This window comes from Erpetoichthys calabaricus, chromosome 14 (assembly GCF_900747795.2).
Source record: "Erpetoichthys calabaricus chromosome 14, fErpCal1.3, whole genome shotgun sequence".
In the NCBI taxonomy this organism is placed as follows: Eukaryota; Metazoa; Chordata; class Cladistia; order Polypteriformes; family Polypteridae; genus Erpetoichthys; species Erpetoichthys calabaricus.
This window is the reverse complement of record NC_041407.2, coordinates 80,657,488-80,670,742: the sequence shown is the minus strand read 5'-3', so window position 1 is coordinate 80,670,742 and position 13,255 is coordinate 80,657,488. Positions and strand designations below refer to the sequence as shown.

At 36.1% G+C, this 13,255-nt stretch overlaps 1 protein-coding gene across 4 annotated transcripts in view; it reads right to left on the bottom strand.

Annotated features, from left to right (window-relative positions):
• The window catches only part of l3mbtl1b (L3MBTL histone methyl-lysine binding protein 1b), a 60,557-nt gene that overhangs the window by 24,223 nt on the left and 23,079 nt on the right, over positions 1 to 13,255 (bottom strand). For all 4 annotated transcript variants that reach the window (XM_028819024.2, XM_028819020.2, XM_051919081.1 and 1 more), the window contains exons 8-14: positions 12,670 to 12,774; positions 10,925 to 11,060; positions 9,518 to 9,609; positions 8,900 to 9,051; positions 7,662 to 7,738; positions 1,584 to 1,669; positions 107 to 217 (exon numbers count right to left, since the gene is read on the bottom strand). In XM_028819024.2, the coding sequence (XP_028674857.1) occupies positions 107 to 217; positions 1,584 to 1,669; positions 7,662 to 7,738; positions 8,900 to 9,051; positions 9,518 to 9,609; positions 10,925 to 11,060; positions 12,670 to 12,774 (759 nt within the window). The remainder of the gene's footprint in view (positions 1 to 106; positions 218 to 1,583; positions 1,670 to 7,661; positions 7,739 to 8,899; positions 9,052 to 9,517; positions 9,610 to 10,924; positions 11,061 to 12,669; positions 12,775 to 13,255) is intronic.

Here is a 13,255-nt window from a genome sequence, read left to right as displayed (position 1 = left end):
TTTAAACTGAAGCATACATTTTCATATTTGACACAACTATTCTTGATTTTTGTGTACTTCTACCTAGAACAGTTTATGCTAATTTGGACTTTTTGTTTTCTTTTACCTTTAAACGGTGGTCATCCGTGCCCACAACTGAAGCCACTCTGATCAAAACTGGATTTCTCTTATCCACTGCTTCTAACTTCATATTTACTTGAAAACCATGGTGTGGTCTCTGATGGGGTTTAGGACATACAAAAAATCACTCAAAAGACATCTTACAGGTACAAATATTGCAAAATGAAATACAATCATGCAATGTAATAAAAGTACACTTTACAGGTCCTGTGCTTATGCCCTGGGCGGACACTTTGTCTATGTACTGTCTCTGTGTGTATTATTGCCCTGTATGAGGCATTGTGGGTGCTGGTGTTTCTGATTTGTACCTCAAGCTACCAGGATAACCTCCAGCCCCATATTCAGAGAGGCTAAATGATGAATAGTCACATTAGAATCTAGAACTTAAAGGTTACAGATATATTAGAGCCGAGAAGGTGTTGTACTGTTTAAAAAATGACGGTCTTTCGGAGCCTCAACACCATTGTACAATCCACAACTCACATCACATGCAGGATGCACAATATCTCACACAACTCCACCTTCCATATACTAATAACACAGACTGAAAGGTCCCTAAGGAGCAAGTTCTGTTACGGAGGGTCCATCATAATTTTTTTGTAATATATGTACAAGGTTTAGACCACAAGTAATAAGCACATTGAAATTATCAAGAAATAAAATGTACACAGCACACGAAAAAAGCACTTCATTAGCATGTGTGATTTTTATATAGTGATGGCCAGAGAGAAATGAGCCTGCAGACAGAATTGTGTACATTTAACTAAATGAAGGCTCAGGTCTTAAAACATCACTGTCAATAATACTACTATATAAATATATGATGAGACACATACTCAAGATAAAATCCTCACTAAAATGAGAATTTAAGTGACATATTGAACAGGGAAAAATAAATATTCCGTGCACAAATTCCACTGAATGATGTAAATGTAAGTTCCACTTTAAACAGCACCTGTTCAGTGTCAGCTTCTGCTTGACGATGAATAAGATTTTCGTGCATACTTCCGTTTTCAGGGTGTGTCCACATGTCTGTATTATTTGAAAAACTACACATGTTCCTCAGTGTTATTGTTTTTAAACCAATTTTCAACATTTAGATGATGTATCAGTGTGCAAGAGGAAAAGTAACTCACTGGCCTGTACACACTTCAGATATTAACAGGCTGTTTCCGTAAACCGATGCCAAAATATCAACAAGGCCATCCCCTAAAGCAATTTTTTTTAAACTTTATTAAAAATAATTTGATTTGCAAAAGTCATTAATGCATGCAAGAAGCTGGTACCTCAATCTGTGAATTAGTAAAAACAGTTACTTTTGAGTAAGTCAGTGTATCATCGTGCCACATCTCCATTTCTTCATTTAAAAACATCGTGATCAAATACTTTGACTGTGCCTCAACACATTTCATATGGTGAATCAGGAACCTTAAATCAGCTTTCTGTACAATCTGAAGACTTACCACCTTAAAGGCTCTGGCTGGAGCTGGCTGACTGCTAGTTTCTTCAAGATATTTCTCCCAAGAGAAATTTTTTGGATCTCTGTACTCTGTAAGACATTAACACTGCAGTTATAAATATAGACCTACAATGAGTGCATAAAAAGGTTCAGCCTTGCCAACTTAATATCCACAGCCGTCATCAGCAAGCCTGCTGTAATATTTCAGATAGTTTACTCCTAGGAAAGCAAGTATGGAGGAATATTACAGACAAAATAAAAATAAATAAGCAAATAAAAAAGGTACTGCAAAATCTGACAATATATAAAGAAAAAGAGCATGAAATGTGAGCGTAAATAAATAAATGTGTCACAGAATAGTTTTTTTATTGCTTGTTTATTTATTTAATTTTACCCATAATATTCCTCCGAATGCATCACAAAATAAGGCTTGAATTTAAAACTGTCACTTTTACTCGTCACAGCTGAGAGGGCAGGCTCTAGTGAGTGCTGTTTTTTGATTGGTAAATCGTCTGCAGAGTGGACATACTGTCATATGTGCTTTGCTTGACTTGGGAATCCTGTGGCAGCTCATGCGAATGCTCAAAGTTGACTGTGCAAGTCGATTACAATTACTGTGTAAAGCAGTGCCTTTATGTCTATAAGCCCCAAATCTATCATTAGGAGTCTGTCTGCATGTGATATCTCTGTTGTAAATGTGGCATTTGACGGCCAAAGTCTAGTGGAATGACAATTTACAAATTAAAACACAGCACTTGGTGGAGCCCACCCTCTTAGCTCTAATGTGGGAAATTGACAGTTTTAAATTCAAGACATATTTCGTGTTCCAGCTGGAGGAAATACAGAAGCAACAAAAAATATTCTGTTCTATTCTATATTCTGTTTACACTCCTATGTTATTCTCTTTTTTTTATTTATTGTCACATTTCACAGTACTTGTATTTATTTAATTTTGTCCAAAATACTCCTCCATAAGTAAATTCTTGACAAGATTTGTCTTGTACTGAAGTGACTGCTATAAATGTTATATGAATGAAAGCGAGACATGTGCTATTTATGAATTTCAGATTTGCATAGCAAACCTACATGTCACACTTTAATGTATTTTTGACAGCAATTTAGTGATGACCTAAATTTAATACCATTTATATTCAAAGGAAAATATACTTTTTTGACTGGTGGACTTCTATTATCATATATCTTGGCTTATGTCAAGATTTTATACCATTTCCATCTGTTTGATTTAGTTTAATAATTTGCATTTTTACTGCCTTCTAAATGCTTAATTTTGAAGTTATCTAAACTGTTATGTAAATCTCATTAATTTTCCATGCTATTAAAAGTATACTGATAGTTACCCTGTATTTATTAAATTTCTTCTTATTTGGCTGAAGCCTCTATCCAAGGTGACTTACAACATTTGAGATACAAGTGCTTACTTTTTTTGTCTTTCTAGTTGAAGCACAGGCCAGTGAAGTGACTTGCTCAGGGTCACACAGTATCAGTAGTGGGACTGGAACCCACAGCCTCAAAGCCTTTACCACTACGCCACACTGTCTGAATTTCCAAACCACATTTTTAAAAATTACAATGATAAAACAAGTGTTCATTTTTTAATATTGGCCTTTAAGTAGACATGCCCACACTGACCAGCATGTGTGAATTATTTCATTACTTTACGCACTTCAAAAAGTATACAGAAAATATTAGTTCAGTTTGAACTGCAGAAATAATTTAGGCAGAAAAATTATGCTGACACCTTATTTTCATAGAATACAAAAAAGTGAAGTCCACACTTAAAACTGGAATGCAAATTTTTTTGATATTTAATGACTTTCTTTGCAGACCAGGAACACATAACATAATTTGGGAATGTCACCTGGACCCTTGCAAGTAAGTGAAAAATGAAGTATAATCCTTTTCAATTCCATTCTATATAAATAAATGTTGCACTGTCACTTATGTGTTAATAAAATGAAATGTGACTAGAGGCAAGCTGTTAAGCAACACCTTGGGTCACAATGTGTAAAAATATAACATGATGGCAAACACATTAAAGGTTTCCAATTTTCATTATCATCTTTTCGTTTTTAAATAGTGCAAATTTTAAAATGCTGTTAATGTTTAATAATAATAATAATTCCACAGATATTTCTTACTCTCAAATAATTTTAGTGAATTTTACAAACAATTTTCAAAACAACTGGAAGTGTAAGCAGCCACACAGGTATCCAAGGTCACACAACAATAATACTAGAGACTAAAAGCCAACATCCACAATAATTCATGAACTCCGGCTTTCGCGCTCTCCTCTCTACTCTAGGCATACACACATATGGCTGTCATTTGCGCCTTTGCTGCTGTGGAGGATTCCATTAAACTACAATCTGCTTATCAAATGGACCATCAAAAGATGTTGGCAAACATCAAGCCCATTCTCTACAAAGTAAAGATGTGTTTCAAAAATTGGATGAATTGCTTCTGACCTTATTATACATATAGGACTTACAACTGAAATAACTTCTAATACCAAAACTCTTCTTGCTTACAAACCTCCACATTATAAAAACTCATAGTACCATAGATTTTGTTATTCATGGGGATTACGTGTTAATGCCACCGGTGAAAACAGAAATCTGCGAATATAACAGTTCTCACTTAAATATGCAATTTTTTAAAATTTTCATGTATGTGAATCTATGAATCTAAGCTGTGTATTTAAAGGAGATAAACATGATCTTTAATGTTATGTAAAAGACATTTAGATCTGTAATTAATAGATACCTTTTAAATAAAGGTTTTTAAACGTGTACACATTTTACAAAACAAAAAAATCCTGTGTGTACTCTTTTTATATCTACTGTAAACTAATATAAATCTGACCTAGCATTTTAGCAACTAAGTATATTTTACTTACAAAATGTATAAATGCAAATAAAATATAAACATAACAATATAATAGATAGGTTAATTGATTGAGGTAGTTCCATTTTACAAACAGAATACCATCTTTAAGAAGTAAATAATAAGAGGTTTAATTAAACAGGACAGACTATACTGTCAGGATTTAGTGTCATTTTCACTAATTTTATAAATTGTATAATAGTAATAAAAATATTATAAAATGGTCATAGTATACATAAATTAAATATGCAATTCATATAAAGTGTATGCTGACCAGTTCAGGGATCAGGCAGAGCTATAGCCTTGGAGTATTTTGATTCCCCATATCAAACATAAAACTACAAACATTCAGCTAAAGAGCACCCTCTGTGAAGCCTAGCACACTACACCTTGGGACTTGAAAGACCACCTGTAAAGGGTGCCCTTGTCAGCACATATATTCGAGAGAGAGTGGCAGTCCGGATGCTGGCGAGAATTTGTTGCTAAAGCAAAGTACAGCAGTTTACACCGGCATTATTATGAGCATCACGATGGATGGCATGTAACCTCCTTAAAAAAACTGATGCAGCGTGTACTGTAAAGTCACTGGTGAAGTAGCACACAGAGCACATTTGTTAGTCAGAAACAGACTGCAATCATGTTTAACATGAGCGGAACTGCAAAACACTTTTTCCATCCACGTATAACAATCAAATAAAGGAAGTGACAAAAAGAATTGTGGGGTGGCTTCAGCACTCCAGTAAGCGGTGGAAGGATAGGCAGCTAGCATGGACTCCTGCGTAGCTTTAAAAAGTGAACACAATGGCGTGTGTGCAGTCATGCTAGCATTTCCTTCATGAGACAGTCACATTTTTTGCATTTTGTCAAAACACTAAAGTTTTTTGTTACCTTTTCTTGTTGGGACATTATGAGCAGCCCGGTTTCATTTTAATTACAGGTAAGTGTCAGTGGTTTGTTGTGCTGTTGCATAAAGGTAACGACCACTAGTGAGTCTTTTGAAAGCCAAGTGTAAATGTGAATATGTAAAAGATTGATAAACTGAAGGCGGCACGGTGGCGCAGTGGGTAGCGCTGCTGCCTCGCAGTTGGGACACCTGGGGACCTGGGTTCGATTCCCGGGTCCTCCCTGCGTGGAGTTTGCATGTTCTCCCCGTGTCTGCGTGGGTTTCCTCCGGGCGCTCCGGTTTCCTCCCACAGTCCAAAGACATGCTGGTTAGGTGGATTGGCAATTCTAAATTGGCCCTAGTGTGTGCTTGGTGTGTTTGTGTGTGTCCTGCGGTGGGTTGGCACCCTGCCCAGGATTGGTTCCCTGCCCTGTGTTGGCTGGGATTGGCTCCAGCAGACCCCCGTGACCCTGTGTTCGGATTCAGCAGGTTGGATAATGGATGGATGGATGGATGGATGATAAACTGAAACACATCAGGCTGCTTAAAATATTTTGTGAAGTAAAATGATGAATTTATTGGGGAATATTAAAAAAAAAAAAAAACAGGAAGAATGAGGGAAAAACCTGTTATGAATTTAATAACCCTTAAAGGAGTGACTTGGAAGGAGCCTCTCAACTTTGACTGAGATGGCCTTTAAAAATGCCTGAAGAAAAATAAAGAAAATAAAATTATTGAGTAATAAGACATCTCCACTACCCCCTAAAATATCATTAAGCAAATTTTGGAAAGAAGGTAAATTATTAGTCAGTCATTATCCATCCATCCATTATGCAACCCGCTGTACCCTAACTACAGGGTCACGGGGGTCTGCTGGAGCCAATCCCAACCAACACAGGACGCAAGGCAGGAAACAAACCCCGGGCAGGGCGCCAGCCCACTGCAGGTAAATTATTAGTGTTTCACCAATCATTCAAATAATCCATTATCCAACCCGCTATATCCTAACTGCAGGGTCTCGGGGGTCTGCTGGAGCCAATCCCAGCCAGCACAGGGAACAAGGCAGTAAACAAACACGGGCAGGGTGCACAAACACACACACACCCCAAGCACACACTAGGGACAAGTTAGAATCGCCAATGCACCTACCATGCATGTCTTTGGACTATGGGAGGAAACCGGAGCACCCGGAGGAAATCCACGCAGACACGGGGAGAACAGGCAAACTCCACGCAGGGAGGACCCGGGAAGCGAACCCAGGTCTCCTAACTGCGAGGCAGCAGCGCTACCACTGCGCCACCATGCCGCCCCATTCAAATAATAATATACTCAAATTACACACTACATTTCAGACAGTTTTGAGCAGCATGGTGACATGTAGGGTAGCACTGCTACCTAACAGGTCTGAGACACTTTGTTCAAATCCCAGTGTTATCATTGCTGTGTGGAGTTTTCATGTTCTCCTCATACCAACATATTTTTGCCCCCAGTGGTTTTGTTAACTGGCTACCTTAAATTAGCCCAGTGCAAGTATGGCCGTGAGAAGCAGAGTTTCCTATGAAAGACTAGTGCCCAATCCAGAGATGTTTCCTGTGTTTCATCTGGTGCTACTGGAATAGCTTCTAACTCCCTTTGAAACAAAATCGATAAAGTTTAAAAGAAAAAGAATGAATGCATTACATACAATTTTGTATCATAAGGTGTGCTGTGGCAGTACTGTGCAGAATGCTGGGGTCTGAGTGAGAGACCGCTCAGCGGACATCATCGGTAAGTGCACCACTTGCAGTGCTTATAGGCATTGCCTGCACGTGAGAATGGAATTTCAACTTTAATTCATGGCGTAGAACAGGGGGCTGCACCTAAGAGCAATTGTAATCCAGACATTGTGGTTTCATAGCTGATTAGTAGTACTTATACAGTGCGAAATGAGCAACCTTGGATGGATAATGGTGTAATTCTATAACAAAATACTAGGCATTATCGGCAGGATTTGGTTGAGTATAGTGTTGGTGGTCATGTAACCTGCCTGTAAAAATATGTTAAGCCAGTTGTAACAGATTCTGAACTTGCATGTCACCTTGGATAAAGCTGTCAGCCAAATATAAAATAGGGCAATGTTTTTTGGGAAAAAGGTGGAGCAGTTTCTTAATAATGTAACATTTCAACTTTGATTTTTTTTTTTTTTTTTAACAAAATCTTTATATAGGTCTTAACACATACAACCAGCAGTTTTTCTTAAAAGATTAAACTAACACATAGCAATGAGGCCTTCACAATCACCATAAGCAGACCCACCTGGTGGTGCCATTAATGTCAGGTTATTATCTTGGCAGAATCCTACTGGGTGAATGTAAGGGCTACTGGCATCACACCTGGAGCACAAAGAGCATTCAGCAGCAAAGTAAATAATAAAGCGTGGCTGTCCTCTAAACACACTAGACCATGCAAGCAGTTAAACAATCAAATGTCTAGAATTATAAGGCAACTATAAGACTAAACAACTGTGAGAAAGTAACATGAATTGTTACACAACCCAACTAAAATTCCTAAACACATCTATTTCATAAAAAGACTAGTTTAACTGTGTGGAAATCACCCCCCAGGCTTCATATTAATAAATATAAATATTTGCAGAACACAAGGATTAAATACAGTTCATCTGCCACTAACATGTTTGATTTGTCTCAAGTGTGATTGTAAATTAGAGAAAGGCTGAAAACGTTCTCTAAATTTAACTGAGGGTCTACAGAGCCTTGGAGGGCTACAGTGCTGCTGTTGAAACAGCTGGAATAATCTTGTTCTTCAATAAAGTTCCTCAGAATTGTAACTCAGTGCTAAATATTAATGTATTCTTAAGAATTGTAATTGAAGGAGTGAAAGAAAAAGTATGGCTGGAAAGATCTGTCACATTTAAATCAAGCAAGCACTAAAGAGACACTGCACAATCGTCAACCAAATGATATTCACCACGGGGCCTAATCAGAATTTTAATGGTAAATGGTATTGCTTCCTTATATATTGTCTTCATATTGTGGCTGGCTATACATTCCTTTATATCTTAGAAGGGCAGATAATTGGGCATTACTTCACTGGAAATGTCTTCTCCAGTGTATTATTTTAAAATCAACACTCTTCGACAATTTTAAGATAAAGGAGCACTGTACATTTCTCTTTTCGCTTATTGAAACTGTTTTTGTATACAGTGCTCGCAAAAAGTCAATATTATGTATGTTCTTTAAGAACTTCTCATTCATAATACAGTACTAATGGCCTACTAGAGCAGCATTCACACTGCATCCTTGGGGCTCCCCCTACTGTTGCATTTATGAAATCTCTGTGCCGATTTTTATAAAGAGCAAAGACTGCATGTACTTTAGTAAATTATAGTTTACAGACACCGTAAGTGATTGTCTAACACTATTTAAACATATAACTTTTTTCCCCATGTGTACAACCCCAAAGAGTACACATTAATCTAACAAAATAAAGCACTGTGTAACCAGCATGAAGATTGTAAAATTAAATGATTATACCAGTAGTCATAGGTATCCTCCCAGTTGTCAAAATGGATCAGAAGCCGGTTATCAACAACAGCTGAAATAGTAGCAACACAAATGAGAGATGGATTCTTTTTGTCCACAGCTTCTAATTTCATTCCAGGCCGGAACCCTGATGGTGTCACTGACTGGGAGAAGAGAGGATACGCTGTGAACATTTTTGCTTTGCACATCACTCTGAACTGAAAAAATCAACAGCTGTATGACAGACCATGCAATTGAAGGATAATTCATTAGGGAGTTTCAGGTTCTCCTTCTATAGTTTGAATCTTAATCTGGAACTGAACAATATTCATTCCTCCAATTTAAACATTTTATTAAAGAAAACAAACCATCACACACATAACAAAAATCTTCTGCATGGACAATCAAGCATTTGTCTAACAACACACCTTGGAAAAAGCAAGCAAAAGAAGGCCTTTCAACCTGCAGGATTAACAGTTAGTCATGTGACCTCAGACAATTTGATTCCATAAATATAAAACATAAAAATTTAATTTAATAATTTAATATAATATACATTTATATAGTATATAAGATACTGTGCAATAGATTATAAATGAAACTGTTTTCACCACACTCTGAAATACTTACAGAATTTAAGCTTTTGAAAAGGCTTTTAGGTGCCATCTGGCCTCTGCAGTTTTTAACGTATGTACTCCAGCTGAATTCTCCTTCCTTACAGCCTGAAAACAATGTTGTTATTAATTAATGTCTTATAAAGAAAAAAAAAAACACACACACACACAGCATTTGGGTTAACCAAGTCATCAATCAAGCGTTCATTCATTAGCTATTCTGGCCTAATCAAGAACCAGAGCACAGTGAAATGCTATTCTAAAGAGAACAAATCAATCTTTATTTTATATAAAGCTCAACACAGATGGCCTAAGCCCAAGTCATAAGATAAAACTACTCTTTCAATACAAAATGGATTAAAAAGAAATAAAGTCTGAAGACTGATGACATAGAATATAATCTGAAGAGTCAATTAGGGAATAAAGTATAATCAATGAAAATGAAAGAAGGAAAATATTGATGATTAAGCACAATATGACCACTGACGCATCCAAGGGCAGGCTTAGCAAAAGCAGACTGATCATATCTCTTGAGGTGCTCACTTAATTTTTCATTAATACACAGTGAAAATTTGTTACTGGTCTGATTTTAAATAACCTAGTAAATACAGTCAATTGTGGATGATAAAAGCTAAAACTAAAGAAAGCTTAGTCTGAAATGTAAATGTTTGTAAAATTTTGAATTGTAGATATGAGTGTGACATGCTTTTCTTGCAGTTCTGAATGAAAATCTTCAACACTAGTATGAAATTCATAGGCACTACAGTTAATTTCCATTTGGGAAATGCAGGCCTCTTGGCAATTTCCATTGACTGAAACTGCGACAAACAAGAACATTTGATAATAATCCAGCTCATCCATTTGAATGTAATTTGGAAAATGCATGGACATAAGTTATCTGTTTATAATTTGTTTCAATATTCAAATATTTTTTTAAACATTTTTTTTCTGGAATTTTGGTGACAACAGTCAGTTTATTTTGTTATTGGTTTATGGAAAATGTTTAAAAACGAAAAAATAATAAAAATAAACACAAAGAAACAAAAACCTAAAGTTTGTTCACCAAAAAAGAATTTTAAAACATTTCCATCTCCGCAGAAGAAAAGTCATTTAAAAGGTGGTAACAGAGTCACCTCACTAATGAAGTAAATTTTTTGATAAACATTTTTTTCTGCCACTTTAAGTCTTTGTGGAGTATACTGTCCATTTTTTATAACCAATTTCATTTTAGCTTCTCCATAGTTCTGCATAACAACTTTCATTAAGATTAAAGACATCACCTACAAGATGAACACGTCACTTACCTTTATTAACTAGACAGCCCTTTTAGTGAAAAATATTCATGTTGCTTTCAACTGTAACACATTTGCAAATCTTCACATTCTGACCTTAAAACTAAGATTCAAGTAGAAAAAAAACCCACTTTTAGGAAGGAGAAGCTTCTGTCCCATCTTTTCACACCAACCAGGAGGCTTCAAATCCCAAGAATCAGCATTTACCCAAAAGTCATAACATTCAGGATAGCCATCAAAATGTAGCCTGATCCTGTATCCCTGGACCTGCACATGGTTTGAGGGGGAGGAGGGTGGAGAGAAAGTTCAGTAATATTAATGGAGATTTCACTAGAGAGATACACAAGTGAAGTCCATCCATCCATTTTCCAACCCGCTGAATCCGAACACAGGGTCACGGGGGTCTGCTGGAGCCAATCCCAGCCAACACAGGGCACAAGGCAGGAACCAATCCCGGGCAGGGTGCCAACCCACCGCAGGACACACACAAACACACCCACACACCAAGCACACACACTAGGGCCAATTTAGAATCGCCAATCAAGTGATTTAGTTAATTCAAAATATATGTAGTAAAAAAATATTTGCCTTCCCCACTTTTGATATGAAGTACCAAGAAATGTAACCCAAGTACACCTGTCTATTAGTGAGGGGCATTTTCAATTCATCTCGATATCGATTCTTTTGAATTGCCCACTTAAGTGAATTGACTCTTTTGATTCATTTTTATGATTAGACAATAGCACATATGTAAAGTCTGGGTTGGCATGTTTGGGGCTTCCCTTCTGATCACATCACAAATTTACAATTTAATAATTCATATATTCTTTTGTGTATACATATGAATTATTAAATGTGTATGTATATATAATTAACAATATACTAAACATGATGATAATTCAGTTTGAACAGAAAAGAATCAGTAAATGATGTGTGTGCAGTGCATTCAAAGAGTTCTAAAGAATTATTGTTAAGAAATCGGAATTTTTTTGAAGGTTCAATTTTGTGTCATTAATTTTTGAATGTACAAAGAGACAAACATCTGTTTTAATATTGTTTATATATTCACTTTAAAACACTTTCAATGACAGCTTGTACAAAACATATATTAATATGTTCTTATAACATAAATGTCTTCATGCTGTATTGTACTGGTACGATGAATGAACTATCAGCGACAGAGTTTTAATTTGACAATATTGATATAGTTTGAACTCAAAAGAATCTCAAGTGAAGTGAGTCGAGACTCCTGACTCTTGGCAGTTCTTGCTCAAGTGCTTTAAACATCTATGAGCCAAAGTCAGAGAAACAAAACATGCTGAAGTCATCATGCAGGACGCGCAAGTGCTTTGGCACGTCAGCTCAGCTCCACTGAATCGATTTGTTTGTTCTTGAGAATCGATTTGTATCATTCACTGAAGAGTCGTTCAGAAAGAATGAACCGTTGTCGAGTTGCCCATTACTTCTGTTTGTTACTTTGGAAAATTGCACATAATGAAATTTATGCTGTAGTGAAACTCATAATGCATTAAATCTAGTGTAATATCATTTAAAAGTTGAATCATAAAAAAAGAAAATAATATACACTAATAGCTATTTTGCACCTTTGAAATTTACTTCCATCAATTCAGAAATACAGAATCTGTTACATTGTTTAACTAACTTTCTTGTCCTAATCTCCTCCTATCTAGTAAAAAATTTACTAATTATACATGGCATTAAAATTTTTTACCTTTTGGTGGAAAAGCAAGCAGAACTGGATCACCATCCTCACCCAAATCTAAACCAAATGCACCCCCTGCACCCCATTAGTATCAAAACAGTCAGAAGTGAAAAGTGCCAGATAAAAATAAAGTTTTTTTTTTTTTTAACTGACCTCTGCAACTGTTAACACACAAAACAATGATGGGTGACACGGGTCAATCCCTTCCAGTTTCATGCCCACTTTAAATCCATTGCGACTCTGAGGAAATGACTGATGCTGAAAGACAGGAAAAGACATTGCCTAGGTTTGACCTCTACTCATTTCTTTCAAATAATTTAAACCAAATAAATATGACAAATCATAAACAAGAGCCACACTTTAGTAGGAAAGAGGACAAATTAAAACGGACAGTAAGACCATCTTACATAAACAAAAAGCAAATTCACTACAGAACTGGTCAGTGGATCACTATATTTACTTCAGGAGTCAAAATAATAAGCAATTTTGATATGAGATATATATAGGAGATATATTAAGCACCTTAATAAGTGGTGGGTTATATGCTTTTATTTAAACCAAGGTCTTAATCTGGGGCCAAACTTAATTAGATGACTTGAGTAACTCTTTTTTTCTTAAATTACAGATAATAATAATTCAGTAGCTTTTACTCCTCTTTCATATTCAGCAAAAAAAAGCTACCATGGTCCTTTATGCATATGTCTACTAGTTTTCTACCTTTAGTGCTTCATTTTAGTAA